Source organism: Pelodiscus sinensis, chromosome 33, assembly GCF_049634645.1.
Source record: "Pelodiscus sinensis isolate JC-2024 chromosome 33, ASM4963464v1, whole genome shotgun sequence".
In the NCBI taxonomy this organism is placed as follows: domain Eukaryota; kingdom Metazoa; phylum Chordata; order Testudines; family Trionychidae; genus Pelodiscus; species Pelodiscus sinensis.
In genome coordinates this window covers 2,113,747-2,132,158 of record NC_134743.1, presented here as the reverse complement: position 1 = coordinate 2,132,158, position 18,412 = coordinate 2,113,747, and the positions used below count along the sequence as shown (strand labels likewise).

At 60.4% G+C, this 18,412-nt stretch overlaps 1 protein-coding gene across 7 annotated transcripts; it reads left to right on the top strand.

Moving 5' to 3' along the window:
• Nucleotides 1-3,549: 3,549 nt before the first annotated feature.
• Nucleotides 3,550-17,517, top strand: LOC142823385 (CLOCK-interacting pacemaker-like). 7 transcript variants are annotated; one of them, XM_075914372.1, is made up of 5 exons: nucleotides 3,552-3,694; nucleotides 13,877-14,083; nucleotides 15,206-15,324; nucleotides 16,025-16,197; nucleotides 16,523-17,517. In XM_075914372.1, the coding sequence occupies exons 2-5, from the start codon at nucleotides 13,920-13,922 to the stop codon at nucleotides 17,462-17,464; spliced, it is 1,398 nt and encodes a 465-aa protein (XP_075770487.1). In that variant the 5' UTR covers nucleotides 3,552-3,694; nucleotides 13,877-13,919; the 3' UTR covers nucleotides 17,465-17,517. The 7 variants fall into 7 exon arrangements, with proteins under 7 accessions (XP_075770492.1, XP_075770487.1, XP_075770486.1 ...); XM_075914371.1 differs by lacking the exon at nucleotides 15,206-15,324 and adding an exon at nucleotides 11,120-11,311 and having other exon boundaries at nucleotides 3,582-3,694; XM_075914373.1 differs by lacking the exon at nucleotides 3,552-3,694 and adding an exon at nucleotides 11,172-11,311.
• The last annotated feature ends 895 nt before the right edge of the window (nucleotides 17,518-18,412 follow it).

Below are 18,412 nucleotides of genomic sequence, written 5' to 3'. Positions count from 1 at the left end.
CTCAGCTCCACTAGCGGTCGAGCCTCTGCCACAGGGAAGTTCAGAGCAACCTACACACCATTCACATCAGCCCAAAGGTCACAGCTCGCGACTGCCTCCAGCCACAGGGACACATGGCAGCCTCCACCGTCGTCGTCCCCAATGCCCGCCTGCAATGAGAGGCCTTCAGACCTGGCTAGCTTCGGCATCCAAACCCAAATGGCACAAACTCCTCAAGCACCTCGCAAGGCTGTCCAGTCAGGCTCACTACTGTGGTGGACCATCCCACTACACATATGCAAAGGGGGTTCCATTTCAACACGCACCCCCAACAATCACCATCGCAACAGATGTATCCCTCACAGGATGTGGAGCACACATAGGAGCAAGCACAATGCAGGGACTCTGGTCCACTTCCGAAACCACCCTGCATATCAACCTCCTCGAGCTCAGAGCTATATGCTACGCCTGCCTCCACTTCCTCCCTGTCATCAGAGGCCACAATATAAGGATCATGACAGATGTAGCATGCATGTTCTACCTGAAAAGATGTAGCATGCATGTTCTACCTCTGCACTGAGGCCATCAAACTGGAGGATTTGTGTCTCAAACACATCATCACCATATCCGCCACATACCTTGCTGTTATCCATAACGCCAGTGCGGACAAACTCAGTCATTGCTTCCCCATGCAACATGAATGGGAGTTGGACAACTCCATCCTACATGCTATTTTCCAACGCTGAGGGTTTCCCCAACTCGACCTATTCACAACAGCCCAGAACAAAAAATGCTCAGAGTTCCGTTCCAGAGCAGTCCTGGGATCCTACGCCAGGGGTGATGCCTTTTTCTCCCATGGACCAACATGGTTTTTATGCCTTCTCACCCATATCCGTACGTAACAGGGTCATACAGAAGATCAGAACAGACAATTCGCAACTCATCATCATAGCATGGGCGTGGCCAAGGCAACCATGATAAACCCTTCCTGACTGGAATGTCGGCCCATCCATCCATCCCACTCCCGTCCAATCTCTTCTCTCAACGCAATGGCCAGATTCTTCCTCCCAACATTGATTGTCTCCACCTCAGAGCCTGGCTACTCAATGGTGCTCCCCTGAAGAGATAGTGTGCTCAGAGCCAGTACGCACGGTCCTCCTGCCCAGCAGGACTCAAGCCACACAAAAATGGAAGAGGTGCACGCAAAAACATACCTCCCCATCCTCTTCACTCGAGCCTTGATTATTTACTGGAACTTAAATCCACAAGCCTGTCTACTAAATTCCATCAAGGTCCATCTTGCTGCCAACACCACATTCCCCCCTTATGCCACAGCATTTGCATATACCCCGACATCAGACCACCAACACATCCCTGGGATCTACCTCTTGCCCTTAACGCACAAACCCTTTGAGCCTTTGGCCACATGCCTGCTCTTATAATTCTCCATGAAAACAGCCTTCCTGGTTGCACCTTCTGGGTCTCAATCACCTCCACCAGAAGGGTGGAAGAACTTGCAGCTCTCATGGCAGACCCTTCATATACCCTCTACTTTTGAGAGTCATGCTTGCACACACCCTAAATTTCTACCCAAAATACATTTTTCCTTACAGCTAAACAACTCCATTCACTCACCAGCATTCTCCCCAAAACCACATACCAATGGTTTTGAGTCTGCCCTGCCCTACTAGACATGCATGGCACTATCGTTCTACCTAAATAGAACTAAACCACTGAGAAGGACTCCTAAGCTCTTTGTCTCCGACGTGCCACGATCTCAGGGAAATTCCATCTCAAGCAGAGATGGTCTAAATGGATAGCCAACTGCATAGGCCCATGCTACTAGCTCCACCAGGTCCAATCTCCTGCCTCCATCAGAGTGTATTCTACACCTTCCATCTCCATATCTACCATCCTCCAGTCATCTGAAGAAGCGGGCTGTGCCCATGAAAGCTCATGATCCCATCTACATGTTTGGTTAGGCTATAAAGTGCTACCAGACCATTTGTTGTTTTTTTTAGTTTTTCCTGTTACAGACTAACTTGGCCACCCCTCTGAAGTTCCTACACCATGTTCCCCTTGTCAACAAGTGCAAGGCAGCCACCTGGGCATCAAATTTCACATTTACACAACACTATGCCCTGTTACAGGACTTGGCAGCCTACACTAGAATGAGCAGAGCCGTTTTGGCTGCAGCCTTCCAGCCTGATCAGAAGCTCCGATTGTCCTAAGGGACACTGCTTATAGTCACCTGAGTGGAGCACCCATAGGTACATCTCTTGAAGGAGAAGAGAAGGCGACTCACCCATGCAGTAACTGATGTTCTTTGAGAGGAGTGTCCCTGGGGTGTTTCACTACCCACCCTCCTCTCCTCTGGCTATGACTATCTGTTGTAGAGAAGCTTCAGGGGGTAGCCAAGTTAGTTGGTATAGGATAAACTTAAAAAACAACAAATAGTCTGGTAGCACTTTATAGCCTAACCAAGCTTGTAGATGGGATCATGAGCTTTTGTGGGCTGTGAACACTCATGATCCCATTTATATGTTTGGTTAGTCTTTAAAATGCACTGATCATGCGTGTGCTATTTATACTCTGACAGTTGCGCACAGCCTGGGGTAAGGGGTACTGCTGAGAAAATCGCTGATGAAAGGTGCTGGGGTACATCTTGGCTTGTGTGGAGCATCCAACCTGGCCAATCATCTTGAAGAATGTCAGTTGCTGCACAGGTGTGTAACCTCTGCTGGAGAAGCTGGAATGGTGCCAGCTTCAGGGAGTGGAGCACTAAGGCTTGTAAAGCAAAGAACCAGGCCATGGGTGAAGTCCTGGTAACCACCCCCCAGAAAATCTCTACATTTTTAAACCAGCCTCATGGTTTTGGGGGGCAGATTCAGTTATGTTTGCACTTTGTGTCCCTGGCTTAGGATGAGGGCTGCTGCCCAGGTAGGGGTTTCCTAGCAGGGACGAGGCTCATCACTTTTTGGGGAGGCAGAGGCTGGAATGGTTGCAGCTGGGAGGTGGGAGAAGGCAGAGCTAGCAGCCCCCACTGGGGGGGGGGGAGGGCTCTGCTAGAGCAGTGTTTCTTAACCAGTGGTAGGAGTACCCTTAGGGGCACTCCAGAGAAGTGTCAACACACATGAAATTTGGAGAAAACTGAATTTTTGTTTTAAGTTGTTCAGCGTTTTGTTATTTTTGTACTTTTTACACCCACAACTTTCATCACCTGCCCGGCTACGATTCAGTTGTTTAAATGAATGTGGTGCAACAGTAGAAGAAAATGTGTGTGTCTGAAAACTAGGTCCTGGGGCTACTTATATATATTGGAAGAAGGGGGACTTTATGAAAAAAGTCCGAGAAACACCCTGCTGGAGGACAGATTCACGAGCCCAGGTTGGGGGGGGGGGGGTTGCTGGGAGATGCAGAAGGAGACAGGTGGGGGGGCCGCTGGAGAGGGTGGGACCAGCTGCACCCCTCCCCCTACGAGGAAGAGGACCAATAAACCCCGCCCTCGCACATGTCTCAGCGTTCTTTCCACGCCCCTCACGTGGCCACGCACCAGGCTCCGCTTCCGCACGTGGCTCCGGGACCGCACCGCTCGCCCCGCCCCCTTGGCGGCCCAGCGGCGATTGGTTGCCGGCGCTGTCAGTGCGCTCCATGGGCGGGACCAGAGCTGGGTCTTTGTGTCTGAGTCTGTGCGCTGGAAGAGTCGGGTCGAGAGGCAAGTACCGACCCCCCCGCCCCGCCCCGCCCCCTGGGACCCCGGCCCGCGCCCCGCCCCCTGGGACCCCCATCTGCCCCGACCCCCCCAGGCCTGCGCCCCCACCCCCTGGACCCCCATCTGCCCCGACCCCCCCAGGCCTGCGCCCCACCCCCTGGACCCCCATCTGCCCCGGCCCCCCCAGGCCTGCGCCCCACCCCCTGGACCCCCATCTGCCCCGGCCCCCCCAGGCCTGCGCCCCACCCCCCGGACCCCCATCTGCCCCGGCCCCCCCAGGCCTGCGCCCCACCCCCCGGACCCCCATCTGCCCCGGCCCCCCCAGGCCTGCGCCCCACCCCCTGGACCCCCATCTGCCCCGGCCCCCCCAGGCCTGCGTCCCCACCCCCTGGGACCCTGCCCCCCCCCAGGCCTGCGCCCCACCCCCTGGGGCCCCCATCTGTCCCGGCCCCCCCGTCCTGCACCCCACCCCCTAGGGCCCCGTCTGTCCCGGACCCCAGTTCTGTGCCCCCACCCCTTGGGGCTCCTCGAACTACCCCCGGTCTCCCAGTCCCTGGGGCTTCCTGATCTGCCCTGGGCCCCCCCCAGTTCTCTCCCTCCCTGAACTCCTCGTGTCCCCTCAGTTCTCCACCCCCCAGATTCCCTGGCCCCCCCAGGTCTTTGCCACCAAGGGCCTGGGGTTCCCCCATTTCATTCCCAGCACAGTGCTCCACCTTCAGACCCCCAGGGCTCCCTTGAGGTGAGAAACAGGTTTTGACCCCCTGATTCCTCATCCTGGAGACCCCTCTGCCTCCCTTGGGCCCCTCAGTCTTCTGCTCCTTGAGGACTCCCCTTGGGCCTCCCGATCTCCCCTCGATCAACATGCAGATACTGATCTGACTCCTCCCCAATTTGCTGCCCCCCAACGTTCTCACATATAGACCCCCCTGCCTCCCAGGACCCCCCATTCCAAAACCCCCAAACCCTTGCAAGGCGGGAGGCAGGTATTGGTCACTCCTGGATCACACACACACACTCACCCCACACACACTCCCTGTCTCTGAGATCACCCCCCGGACCTCCCTGAATGCCCCCAGGGTGAGGGGCAAGTACTGACCACTCCAATCACCTGGCTCCCCCAAACTCTTCTGAGGTCTCCCAGTTCTGTGCTTCCTCTGGGCCTCCCAACTCCCCTGAGATGGGAGGTAGCTACTGGCCACATCAGCCCCGCAGTCATCTGCCCCCAAACCCTCTGGATCCCCTCTGAACTCTCTGGGGCAAGTGGCAGAGTCTCCTAGTCCTCCATCCTCCAGTGTGCCCCAAATTCCCATGGGGTGAGAGGCAGGTACTGGCTTCCCTGAAATTCCCTGGGGCTCTCTCCCCTTCCCAACTCCCCTGGGCTTTCCTGAATGTCTCCCAGGAGGAGGCAGTTACTAGCCCCCCTGGGTTCCTCTGCCCTCCAAACCCTCCTCCACCCTGAACTCCTCTGGGGTGAGGTACTAGTTCCCCCAGAGTCCACTGCCCTGATACCCCCCAGTCTGCTGCCCCCCCCCCCCGCCCTCCAACCTGCTAGGCCCTCCAAACTGTCCTGGGCTGAAAGGCAGGTAGGGTCACCCCTGGCAATCCACTGGAATGTCCCCAAACCTCCAATTTCCCTGAACTCCCCTGGGAAAAGAGGCAGGTACTATTCCCCGGGGCACCTCTCTGACAGCTTCTGGCCCCTCTCTCCCTGGGATCCCCCTAATCCCTCCCTGTCAGAATTAGGGGTGTTACGAGGCAGGTAATTGACTAATCTTGTAGTTGATACAATTTATCAATAGGGGTAGGTGCTCTGTCCCACACGGGTCCAAGAGCAACCCCCACTGCAGCTCTGCAGTTCAAATGTAGTCATGACTTTAGGCGCCTACTAAATTTAAAGTGCAGAACCGCAGTGGGGGTAGGTCCTGGACCGCCTGGCCTGGTTCTTGGGGGGGCTCTAGCTCCGAGAGCAAGCAGTAGGTACCCTGGGTAACCCCTCCCGCATAATACCTGTTCTGCTGCTTGGGTTCCTTCTGGGGCGGGGTGCTCCCTTCTTGGAGATGGAGGGGGGTCTCAGGGTTAGGATGCATGTGTGTGGGACTCTCCCACGGATATCTGCGTGGGGGTTGCCCTGAGGTGTGGGGGGGAAGGCTCAGGATGGCGGTGTCCCCCCAGATATGGGGACATCTCAGGACTGACACCTGCTGCTTTATGTGGTGGGAGGGGACACCTGCGGCAGGGCCGTGGGGAGCTGGCCTGAGGCTGTTGTGGGTTGTTGCTTTGTCGGGTTTGCTGCCAGGCCCTGGGCGCTGCCTGCTGGCAGGTCAGAATGTCCCTTGCTGAGCAGCGTGGGAGAGGAGCTCCCTGTGGGAGGCTGGCTGAGGCCCCACTCTTGCAGGGCTCTGTCCAGTGCCAGGCTGGCTGCACGGTGCAGAGAAGTGTTGCCACCGTCGCACCCTGGTTTGAAGACAGCTTAGTTGCTGGGATTGGGGCAGGACCCCAGGGCCCGGACAGTGCCTGGGAGCTTTGCCCCTGCTGTGCAACTTCTCCAGGCTTTGCATGGGCTGGTTTTGGGTGTGGGCAGGGCCTAGCATAGCTTCCAGGGCAGCTCCTTGTTTGTGCTGCCTGCAGAGGGCGGCCCCGTGCCAGGACGGGCAGCTCTGTTGCCCAGAGTGCAGGAGCTTCCCAGCCTGGCCTCCTCCAGACCGAATCCCAGGGCAGGGAGTGCCACTGCGGAGCGAAGCTGGGATCTGTGGGAGTAACCTGGCTGCTGGCCTCTTGTGGCGTGTTGGACCAGGTGACTGCAGCCTGTGTTAGATTGGTCCCATCCCTGAAGCGTGAGGAAGGGAGCTGGGTGTTATCTGGGCGTGAACAAACTAGCAGGGGTGTGGGAGGCGGGGACCCAGGACGCCTGGGTTCTATCCCAGCTGATGGGGGAGGCTGGGCGCCAGGACTCGGGGGCTCTGTCCCAGCTCTGGGATTGGGCTCCCAGGCCCTGGGACCTAGTGCAGATCTCTGGCTCCTGGCTGGGACACAGGGAGCTAGAAGCCGGTTCTCTCTCTCCGTGGGGGCTGTATGTGAAGCACCAAGGGGTTCCAGTGGAGCTCACAGCCCTTTTGAATTTCCCGGTGTCCCTGCACAAGGACCGTGTGGGCTGCCTTGGTGCCAGCACTGAGGTGCCTGTGTGTCCAAGAGGGGCGATGCCTTGCAGTGGGGTGAAGAAGGAGCCTCCCCTCCATTTGTGGCCCAGCCCTTGCCACGAGGACAGAGAGGGGCTTTCCGCGGCCCAGCCAGACGGCTGGGCTGGGCGGGCCCTGGGGAGGGTTAAACACGCAGCAGAAAGCGGTGTTGGAGAGCTGTGCCTGAGTGTGTCTGGATGGGACTGCAGGCCGGGAGCCTCCCCTGACTGACCATGGTGACCAGTCCCTTGGCCTGGCCCTGGCAGGGCAGCAGCTCACTGGTTGGTGAGCAGCAGAGCCAAGAGCAGGGACAGGTTGAGCACTAGGGGAGGGGAGGAGATGGTTCCAGCCTCCTGGCCAGGGCCACAGGGAGACCAGGTGCTGCGATCTCCCTCCCCCAGCTATGCCACTGACAGGCTGGTGAGGGCAGGAGTGGGTATGGGGAGAGCCAGGCAGCTGCAAGGTGGGCTGCAGGGGCAGAGGTGGGCATGGCCTGTCTCCTCAGGTGTTGGAACCCTCTGGGCTGGGTGTCCCCTTGCTCCCCACAGCTAGGGCATCTGAATTGCCCCCTTCCAGCCATGGGCTCCTCCCTGAGCAAATTGGCACCAATTCCTTTCTGGCTGCTCCCCCCGCCCCAACGTTGCAACCTGGTATGGCCTTCCCTGGCCAGAGCCAACTGGGTAGCGGGGGGGCAGGGGGCTGCAGAGGTGGGTCTCTCCCCATGTGATGTTGGACAAATGGTGTCCCCCCGATAGTGTTGCAGGGGCCTGGCTGTGATGTGGCTGCTGGCCAGGGGGTGTGCAGCACATTCATATTCCAGCCCTCACAGGGGTGCACCATCTGCCTAAATCTGCAGGCAGCCCGAGATACCTGCTCCCGGGGGGTTGTGCTATTGGAGGGTGCCGAGGGGCCTGCTGGAAGTTCGATGTATGTGTTGAACGGGGGGGGGCACTGGTGATCAAGATCTGCCCTGGGTTGGTCAGGAATTGGGTTGGGAAAGTGCACCAGCCGGGCCAGGGAAGCTGACTAGAGCTAAGTGGGTGCATTGGGGTTCTGTGTGTGGCCCTCACGCAGGGTTGCCAGATTCCACAGGTTTCCAGTCACGTTGGTTTTTTCCCTGAAAGTGCCAGTGTGAGGCAAGGCCACGCGAAGGGATTGCACACAACATTGACTGTGCACGCCACGTGCGCCACTGGCACAGCCTCAAAATTCTAGTTACACAAGCGCAGGGAGCAAAACTGCCCTGGCCCTGGAGACCGGCTTGGTCACAACGATCTTGTGGCTCACTGAGATGAAAGAGGCCGCTCACTAGCCTAGGTTGCCCATCGCTGGGCAGGGAGATCAGTGGTTTCTTCTGGCCTTCAAGTTTTTGTCTTATCAGCAATCTCAAGCCCCTGTGCCCACCGACTCCCCCCCTCCCCAGCTCCCGTCAGGGACTGGCCTCAGCAGCCTCTCCTCCTTGGCCCAGCCCTCTGTGTGCTCTCTGACAGCTGCAGCAGTGCAGCTGAGGCCTCTGTGCTTGGCCCCCATGAGCAAAAGGGAAAGACTGAGAAAGAAACGGCCTTGGCCCTCTGGGTTCCGAGTTCCAGGAATTCACCAAAGGCCTCTGTTGCGTACTGGGGGCTGGGCAGGAAACCATCTGGGCTAGTGCCCAGCGGTGGTACAGCCAATTGCTGCTGCGTGCCGGGATATATGTGGCAGGTGCTTCCTGGGCCACGTTGTGGTCATGGCAGCGAGTGGGAGCGGTGCCCACTAACGCCACTTTAAGGGGCCCAGAGTTCACCAGCTAGTGACTAGCTTGGTCTATGCTGAAAACTTGCCCCATGTCCCCGAGGGCCGTAGTTGTGCCAACCTGACACTGGGCATGGGCGCAGCTGGGTCGAGGGCAGGCCGCTGCTGACCGCATGCGCACCGTGTGCTAGTGTCTCTGCAGCGTAGTCATGGTGCCAGAGCCAGACCTGGACCCCTGAGGCATGACAAATCTTGAAGCCCAATGTCCTTGGCAGGCCATGAAGGAGGACTCAGCATCCGATTGGACCCCTGGCAGGACAGGGGCTTATGACAGATATAGCGGGCAGGGAGCATGTCTCTGTCCTCTCCTGCAACCAGTGTCCCCTGCAAGCTATGCACTTGGGCAGCTGTCCAGGAGAGATTCAAGTGTCCCCCAGTTGATTAGCAGAGCACCAGCAGCCTGCCTTTCTGGTGATGGTGCACATCCACACCTGCCTTGGTGCACAGAACAAAATGTATTCTGCACATGGAAGGAAAAACAATTCATTGCCTGCAACCCTCCTCTGTCTAAGGACAGCATGAAATGGGTGCTTGGAAGCACTTTGAACAGCCTCTGTCCCTGTGCATGCTGTGTTCAGGATGTCTCTTACAGCCAGCCCCACCCACCAGCTGGGCCCGTGTCCCTTGGCGCCATTCCTGAGAGCAGTGGCAGCTTGGGGATCCTCTTGGCTCTCTAGTGTCAAACCCTGCAGAGGCCAGGCCAGGCCCCAGGACTGGAGGATGAAAGCGCAATGCCTATGTCCCTGGCTGGCTTCAGGCTCCCTGGATCCAGTGGAAGCAGCTGAGGATGGAGGAGCGGGTGGGAAGGGGGAAGCCATGGGTGCATCTCTGCCTCGGGGAGACACACTGGAAGGTGGGGCTGGGCAGGCATCGGCGTGAGTGTACCTGTACCCTCGGGACCGGAGTGGAGGTGATGCTGTAGACGTGACAAGCCCGGTGTCCCATTCCCTGCACGCTCCCTCCCCCCTTGGGAGCTGAGGGGAGGTGTTTTATAATCTGGAACTGCAGATCCCAGCCTGCTGGGGAGGCGAGCCATGGGGCCGGAATTCAGCACGGCATGCTGGGAGCTCTGTAGTGGGTACCAGTAATGCCCTGTGGGGTGGAGGCCGTTCATGAAGGGTGAGCCTTATGCGGGGCAATGGGGCGGCGTTGGGCACAGACAGAGAATGAGACTGGGGCAAGTCCATGACAGAGCCTAGGATAGAACCCTGGCCCCCAGCCCCCCACTTCTGTAACCACTAGATTCCACGCCCCTTCCAGGGCTAGGGATTGAAGCCAGGAGTCCTAGCTCTCAGCCCTCCCTGCTCTAACCATGAGATTCTACTCCCCTTCCAGAGCTAGGGACTGAATCCCTGGTTCCCCGCTTCAACCAGTAGACTCTGCTCCCCTCCCAGATCTAGGACTCCTGGGCCCCTCACTGCTGTAACTACAAGATGCTACTTCTCTCCCATTCCAGGGCACCCTTAGGAGGCATGTCCCCTAGTGCCTGGGTCAGCTGGGCCTTCCCGCTGTCCCTATGTTCAGTTTCGTGATGGCTGGCCCCAGGGAGGGTACCACCTGCCTGGCTCTTCCAGGACAGCAAGTCTCCTTCCCCTGGCTGGCTCTATGGGACTGGGGCAGCTGGCAGACAGCTAGGAATGGCTGAGGAGAAGCTGCATCAGGGTGGACGTGGGGGCGAGGGATCATGCTGGTGGAGGGGCCAGGGCAGCTGGAGACGGAGAGCCCAGCTGTGGCTGCTGCTGTAGCCTGGGTGCTTGGGGTGAGCTCTGTTCTTGTAGCCTCCCCAAGGAGCAGGGCACCACAGAGCGGTGCCTCTGGCAGCTCGGGGCTACCTGCTCTCCGTTGCACCCCTCTTGGGTAGGCCCAGCCCTGCCCCATCCCAAGGCGTATGCACGGCCCAGGCATAAGCTGGGAGGCATGCCACCTCTGGGCTCAGGGGAAGCGTGGTGCAAACACACACATGGCTCTGCACCTGATGCAGCTTGCTCAGCCACCGCCCCCGTGTCAGTGCAGAGTGGCTGCTGGAGCTGTGTGTGGCTGGCAGAGCTCTGAGCGGTGGCTCTGGAGTGGGCAGCTCTCCTCCCATGCCCAGGGCTGAATACCTGGCAGCTGGGAGGCAGGATTGCACCGTGCACCTGAGGCCTAGGCACATGGCACCCTTGGGGACCAGCACTTCAGAAAGCAGGCTGGGAGTCAGGGAGGGGGACAGACCCTTCTATGTGAGGGGGGGGTGGCAAGGACTCTCACTGCAGCCCCTCTGCACCAGGTCCGGATCCCACTACTCACCCGGCTGTGGAATCACTTGCCTTTCTCCAGGCTCTGTGTTCAGTCTGTGCCTCCTTCCTCTCTCCATACAAGTGTGTTTCAACAGGGTCCCTGGCCGGGAGGGAGGCTACCCTGTGGCCAAAGCAGGGAATTGCTGATTTCTTTCTCACCTTTGCTGGGGCTGTGTTTTCCCCAGTGGGCTGTGCTGGGTGCCGAGTTGCAGAAGATCTGCCCCAGTGTGATAGACCTTGGCAGGTGGCTGCAAGAGATGGCGATTTCCCTGTGGGAGCCAATGAATGGCTGTACCATCCTGCCGGCCCGTGTCCGATGGTTCCAGTAGCATTGCCCTGGGGTTGCTCCAGTCACTCCAGTAACAAAGCTCATTCAGGTGGGTGCAATTCCACCAGGACTGACCCCTTGGGTTGGATGGGCGCTGCTGGATCACAAGGATTCTACTTGGGTGCTGCCAGAGCCAGGTGGGGCATTGGGTGGGGTCCTGGGCAGGTTAGACAGGATAATTGCAAGGCTCCGTTCTGGCCTTTACTGTCTGGGACCAGCCTCTGTGTGGTTTGTAGCCTCTGTCTAGGTGAGGCTGCTGGTTGATGTGTGCTCTGGGATCATGCCAGCCCTGCTGCTTACTTTGCTCTGATCTTTGGAGATTGGCTCTGCCCCTGCATTTTCCCAGTCTGTGCCAGTGGTCCTACCCCAGCTCCCCCCTGCATTGTACCCTCCTGTGCCCCTGGTCTGCTCACCTATCATCTAGCAGTCTGGCCTCCGGTCTCCTAGGCTTGTTCCCTCCCCAACTGGGTCATGCTTCCTTCCAGTGCCCTATGCTGGCAGCAGTGGGGTCAGCTCACTCACTGAGCTCCTAGCCAAGTCATGTAACATAAGAACTAGGGGTCATGAAAAGGAATGAACAGGTAGCAGGTTTAAAACAAACAGGAGAGGAAGTAATTCTTCACTCAGAGCGGTCAACTTGTGGAACTCCTTGCCAGAGGACATAAGGCCAGGACTTTAACAGGATTCAAAAAAGGACAAGGTCCATCAGTGCTAATAAGTCAGGATGGGTAGCGGTGGTTGATGTCCCTAGCCTCTGTCAGAAGCTAGGAATGGGTGGCAGGGGAGGGATCACCAGTGGCTTAGGCTCTGCCTTCCCAAACCACCAGCATGGCCACGCCCACACTCTGCCCCTAGAGTGCCTGCTGTAGGCATTCTGGGGGTGGAGTGATGCTTCCCCCAGCACCTGGTCTCCCTGTGGCCCTGGCCAGGAGGCTGGAACCATCTCCTCCCCTCCCCTAGTGCTCTGGGAGCTGCCCACAGCTCCTCTTCCCTCTCCCTGGTGCTCCAGGGAGGCTGGGGAGCACTGGGTGCACTGCCCTGCTGAGTCGTGGAAAAGCTCCCCTCCCCCCCCCCAGTGGTTGCAGTGCAAAACCTCAGCCTGGGAAGCTGCCCAGGGAAGGATAATCGCCAGGGGCCGGGCATGGCTCGGGTATGAGCAGTTCAGAGCGAGAGCCTTTTCCTTGCCCTCCACTGCAGAACCCTCATCCCTGCCTAGCTGCTCTAGAGCGTCCTGCCGGGGCTCTGCCCTGCCCCCTCTGTGCCCTGCCCAGCCCCTTGTTCCTGCCCTGCCGGGGCTCTGCCCTGCCCCCTCCCTGCCCTGCCCAGCCCCTTGTCCCTACCCTGCTGGGGCTCTGCCCTGCCCCCTCTGTGCCCTGCCCAGCCCCTTGTTCCTGCCCTGCCGGGGCTCTGCCCTGCCCCCTCTGTGCCCTGCCCAGCCCCTTGTCCCTGCCCTGCCGGGGCTCTGCCCTGCCCCCTCCCTGCCCTGCCCAGCCCCTTGTCCCTACCCTGCTGGGGCTCTGCCCTGCCCCCTCTGTGCCCTGCCCAGCCCCTTGTCCCTGCCCTGCCCCCTCTGTGCCCTGCCCAGCCCCTTGTCCCTGCTCTGCCGGGGCTCTGCCCTGCCCCCTCTGTGCCCTGCCCAGCCCCTTGTCCCTACCCTGCCGGGGCTCTGCCCTGCCCCCTCCCTGCCCTGCCCAGCCCCTTGTCCCTACCCTGCTGGGGCTCTGCCCTGCCCCCTCTGTGCCCTGCCCAGCCCCTTGTCCCTGCCCTGCCGGGGCTCTGCCCTGCCCCCTCTGTGCCCTGCCCAGCCCCTTGTCCCTGCCCTGCCCCCTCTGTGCCCTGCCCAGCCCCTTGTCCCTGCCCTGCCCCCTCTGTGCCCTGCCCAGCCCCTTGTCCCTGCTGGGGCTCTGTCTTGCCCCATTCCCCCCGGTAGGCGCTGCCGAGCAGGACGCGCAGGGGGCCGCGCAGCCCGGTGGCGGCCCCCCCCCCACGAGGCGCGCTGCCCCGCCCCCCCACGAGGCGCGCGCTGCCCTCCGCCACGTGTTCGCGCGTGTGCCGAGCCGAGCGCGCCTGGCCCGGCCCCGCCCCGCCCGCGTGTCTCGCGGCTGCGCCCCGCGTGGGAGGGACGCACGTGGCCGCGCAGGTGTCCCGCGCCCCGCTGGGATTAGAGGCGGGCGCGGCGCCGGGCGGGTTCCTGCCGCGTGGGGTGCGCCTGGCACGTGATGGTGCGCGCGGGCGGGGGGGGCGCCTGGATCCAGCCTCTTCCCGCAGGGGGGGGCGGCTGGGCACGCGTGGCCGGGTGGGAGGCGGCTGCACGCGCCTGCCGTGGGTGCCCCCGTGGCTGCTGAAGGAAGCGGCTGCGCTGCCTTTTGCGCCCCCTCCTGGGATCATTGGGGGGCGCTGCAGGGGCGGGGCGGGGTCCATGTGTTCTGTGGCCCGCACCCTCTAGTTCCTGGCAGTGGGAGGGGGTCAGTGCCTGCTGGGTAGCATCCGGAGCGACCCCCCCCATGCAGTGCTGCAGGAGCGGGACAAGGGGAGCTGCTGTTTCGGGAGCAGCAGGAAGTGGGGTTCTGGGGGGCCTGTCTCTGGTGCCTGATCCTCTGCTCTTCATCTGCAGGCCTTGAGATGCCTGGGGAGAACCCTCCTGCCACGGAGCGGCCATGTCAGCCCCTCGTGGAGCGGGGCGTAGCCGTGGGACACGCAGCAGTGAGCACCAGCTCCAAGCGGTGCTCAGGGCTGTTGGACAAGCCGGCTGCGGGCAGCAGGAAGGCCCCCAGTGTGCACCCGCCAGCCAGCGAATCAGAGAAGGACTCTGGCTTCTCAGGTAGAGATGTGTCCTGGGGCAGCAGGTGATCCCAGCCTCCCTACCACATTTCCTGGCCCGGGAGGTGACTGCTGGGAGGGATGGGGGCATGCATGGGGCTCCCAGGATTTCACTCCAAAACCAGGCTCTGGAATTGCTTTGTTTCCTGGGGGAGAGGCAGCAGGTAGCCCAGAGCTGAGCCTACCTCTGGGGATGAGAGCCCTGGGATTGCTGGGGCCTCAGGCTAGGGTCCCCCCAGCGCCCCAATGGGAGGCTCCCCAATGCTGTTTTCTGTCCCGCAGCTGCAGCCCCATCTCCTTTGACATACAGTGTGTTGGGCCCGTGGCATATAAGAAAAGCCCCCTCCTTCCCAGGCTCATTGCGCAGCATTATTGCTGGGCCTTGTGTGGTGATACAGGTAGGCTCCAGGGTGGAGAGAGCCATGCAGTGCTGCTCATTTGGGGGCACCAGTCTCTTGTTGCCTGTTCTCTGTTGCCCTCTAGAGGGCATTGGCCTCTGTTGCTCTGGGTGAACATTGTCTGCTCTTGCAGCCCCCAGCTCAGAGCTGATCTGCCAGGGGAGCTGGTTCAGTTGCCCCACACTTTCCCATATAGAAGGTTTTTGTTACCTCAGTATAGAGGCTTTGCCCCCCCCCCCATTCCCAGTGCCTGCAGACCTATAGAAGGGTCTTGCCTCCCCCCATGAAATTCTGCTCCCATTTTGCTGAGTGGTGGGAAAATCACCATTTCCCTTCCCCGGTCTGAGTTGTCAGCAAAAGTTCAGCAGTGGCTGCAGTAATAGTGAGGTGAGGTGCAGCTGCTCCCCAGGACCCCACGGAGGACTGACCCCTCTTCCTGTGGTGAGAACAGGCAGTTGGCCTGGACTGACTCGCTCGTCTCCCCAGTGCATGGGCCCAGTGGCCTGTCATCCTGCAGGGGACCCATATGGCAGGGCTGTCCTGACCTTCTCCCAGCACATGGCCTCAGTAGCCTGTTGTCTGGCAGGGGCGAGGGGCACGCAGCTGGGCTGCCCTGAGCCCCTGACCCCTCCTTCACCCAGCTGCTGACTCTGCCTGTGGTCTCTGAAGTGGGGGCCATGACCCTGTGCTCTCAGAGATAAGGGGTGATGTGATGATCAATCCAGGAATGCCCTCCAGGCACCCAGCCACCATGCGAGGAGCTGGCAGAGTTCCCTGGGGACCGGACCCATCTGTGCAGCAGGCAGTAAAGCACAGCCAGGAGGAGAACAAGGACCGTTCACAGGTGCTTCATCCCTGGAGTCCCATCTGTCCTGGGGAACCAGCGCAGGATCCTGCGGTTATGGACAGCATCACCATGTAGAGGCACAGGGATGGGTCTAGGGCCTGGGCTTTCCTCACCTCTGAGTGTTTGACTCTGTGGCCTGGACAGCATCATCCCTCCTGCCCCATGAGACTGCAGGGGATTGGGAAAGCTGCCTCAGAGGGTCCTGGGGAACACGCACGCCTCTCATCTGGAGCCTGCCCCGTGGACAGAGCTTACAGTGGGGCTAGGAGCTGGCTCTGACTTTGTTTTGGCCTTGGAGTGTCAGGGAAATCGGGCCTGTCCTGTGCTGCCCTGTCTCAGCTGGAGAATCCCCCATGGGGGATGCGGTGTGATGCAGGGGCTTGGGCCCCCTATCTCTCATGCCCTAAATGAGCAGACAGTGGGTGCTGATGAGATTCCAGCCCATGGCAATGCTGCGCCTAGCACCAGACTATGCAGGAACAGACCCACGTGTGGCGCTCTGGCAGGGCCCTCACACCCCTATCTCTGGCTTGCAGGACTGTCTGAGACACTGAGGCCATTTGGGCGTGGGGGCGTACAGACAGCTGTCAGGGGTTTGCTGCCTGCTCCTCTCCCTGTGACTTGAGTCTTGCCACAAGGTAGCCCTGGTACCACCCCCCTGCTGCCTCTCATGCTCTGCTCTTGTCCCCCTATGCAGACACAAGTTCGGAGTCTTTGAGTACGCTGGATCAAGCTGACCTAGAGGAGCCATCCATCTGTGCCTCGCACTGGGCAGCCAAAGGGCCGAGGCTGCGGATGGCGCCGGGTCTTGACAGCACGTTCGCCAGATTCACCCCTGTTTACATTGTCAAAAATGTTATCCTGAAACAGGTAGCCCTCCTGCCCACTAGACCTGAGTCCCTGGAGCTCAGGCACGCCCCAGCAAATCAGCAGCACCCCAAAGCTGCAGGGATGGGACTAGCTGTCCCGCATGGTCAGTGGGGAGGGAGGGCAAAGCAGCTCTGAGCCTGATGAGGGGCAGTCCCTAGACACAGCTGTGCTTTCCCAGCAGTTGCACCGGTGGCATGCCTGCCAGAGGGAGATGGAGAGCAGAGCTAGCACTCACCAGCCCCCTTGTCCCTCCTGGCCCAGTTTCCCAGGTCTCAGTGCTCAGAGTCCAGGCAGCTCACCTTCCTCTCCTGCTTTTCCTTTGCAGCCCCTGGGAGCCTCTTCCAGTGCACAGCTCCTGGCCTGGAGTGGCCAAGCCTCCCCAGACACTGTGCAGGGCCAGGCCCGGCTCCTATTCCTCCAGCAGCCCGTGTCTGCAGCCACACTGAAGCCACTGCTGCCTGGCCGGAAGCCTCAGGCCAAGGACACCTACCTGCCCATCCTCAACGCCTACCCCAAGATCGCCCCCCACCCAGGGCACAGCCAGGAGAGCGAGGCTGCAGCCGGGTCACTGCCCCGAAGTGGCAATGCTGGCCATGCCAAGAGCAAGCGTTTCTGCCTGGAGGAGACTTGGGTGTCGTCCTCGCAGTCAGATGCCCCCGCCAGCAGTGGGCTGCGGGAGAAACAGCACCCGGGTGGCACCCTGCCAGTGACTTCTGTTGGCACCTTGGAGCCACTGTCCCAGAACACTGTCACTTCGTCCACAGAGCTGGTGTGGCCAGCCAATGGTTCTGTCACGGCCCAGGGGAACCCAGCGCTCCTGGACCTGGCCGAGGGGAGGATGCTGGCTAGGGCCTCCAAGAAGCTGGGTTCCAGCCTCGGGAAGCAGCGGCGCTTCCACAACACAGTGGAGATCCTGAGGAAGTCGGGGCTGCTGGGTGTCACCCTGCGGACCAAGGAGCTGATCCGGCAGAACAGCAGCACCCAGCGGGAGATCGCGGAGCTGCGGGAGCACGCCCGGCTCCTCTGTGAGGCTGTGCAGAGCAACGACTCCCAGGCCTGGGCTCGGCTCCAGGAGGCAATGAGTCTGTCTGCCTCCTACTGGGCCCGGAGAGGCACAGGCCCCCACATGCCAGCCAAAACTAGTTCCCAGAGCCGAGGGGCCAAGGTGGCCTCTGCCCCCACAGACTTCAGCGGGGAGTCCCCGCCCAGCTCTTCCATGAGCCTGACTCTCTCCCTGGAGCCCTCAGCGCACGCGGCTCTGCCTTAGGCCCTGGCACCGCCACTCGCTTGCTTGGCAAATAAACCTGCTTTGAACACACACCACTTGTGACCGAGTTCCCAGGCCCCGTCCCTCCAGTCTGGCAGGCAGGGCCAGCCGCACTCCTTTCTAGTGAGCCAGGAAGGGAGATGATCACTCATTCCTGCTGCAGCCTGTGCTGCTTGGCTCCATCCCCTAGTCCTTGCCCAGAGCCTGGCTCCAGACTGGAGGGGCCTGGCTTTGCACTGCTGTCTTGGGCCGCCTGGAGCCCCTGGCCCAGCCTTTGTGCTACATGAGCCGCGCTAGGGGAAGAGGCTGTGTGCCAGGCTGGGTACGACTGGCCCTTCCCACATGGTGGAGAGAGCTGATAGCTTGGTGCTCTGTGCCTGCATGGCTCTCTGTCCTCCCCCCTTGGGACATCAATGTAGCCAGGGTAGGGGTGCTCTGTGCCACCCCTGGGCTGATGTGGAGGTGGGTTACAGGCTGGCAGGGATTCCACGGAAGGGCTCTCTTCTGTTGCCTGCTCTAAGGCCTTTTGCGGGGAAGAGAGCTGGGGATTTAGCTGCCCCATGCAGGGCTAGTGCCTGTGTCTGCATGCCCAAGGTCTGTGCCCATGGGCTTCTGGTGCCTTCCTCCCCCTAAGGGAACGGGTCAGAAACAGCTGCAGATTCCAGTGATTATCCATCACCCTGCTCCTCCCCCACAGCCAGCACTGATGTGCCCACTCCTCTCCCCAGGCAAAGCCTGCTCTAGGCCTTCACCTGCAGCACCTGACATGGTGCCAGTGAGGGACATACTGAGGCAGCTCTAGGGTCACCATGGGGTGCTGCCTTTAGCCCTTGAGGGAGCTAGCCTAGCCCCCAGCACTGCAAAGCTCCAGGCTGGTGGGGTGTTGGTCACTGGCAGTCAGTGCATCTCCCACCAGAGGCTGTCCAAAGTCCAGGGCTACATCTACAC

Excerpts from the sequence above, each read along its gene's own strand:
- LOC142823385 (XM_075914370.1), top strand. The coding sequence starts at position 12,415 with ATGAGCAGTTCAGAGCGAGAGCCTTTTCCTTGCCCTCCACTGCAGAAC. Across the intron at positions 13,466-13,876 it reads GCGGGTTCCTGCCGCGTGGG|GCCTTGAGATGCCTGGGGAG; the intron begins GTGCGCCTGGCA and ends CTTCATCTGCAG. Across the intron at positions 14,084-16,024 it reads GAAGGACTCTGGCTTCTCAG|ACACAAGTTCGGAGTCTTTG; the intron begins GTAGAGATGTGT and ends CCCCCTATGCAG.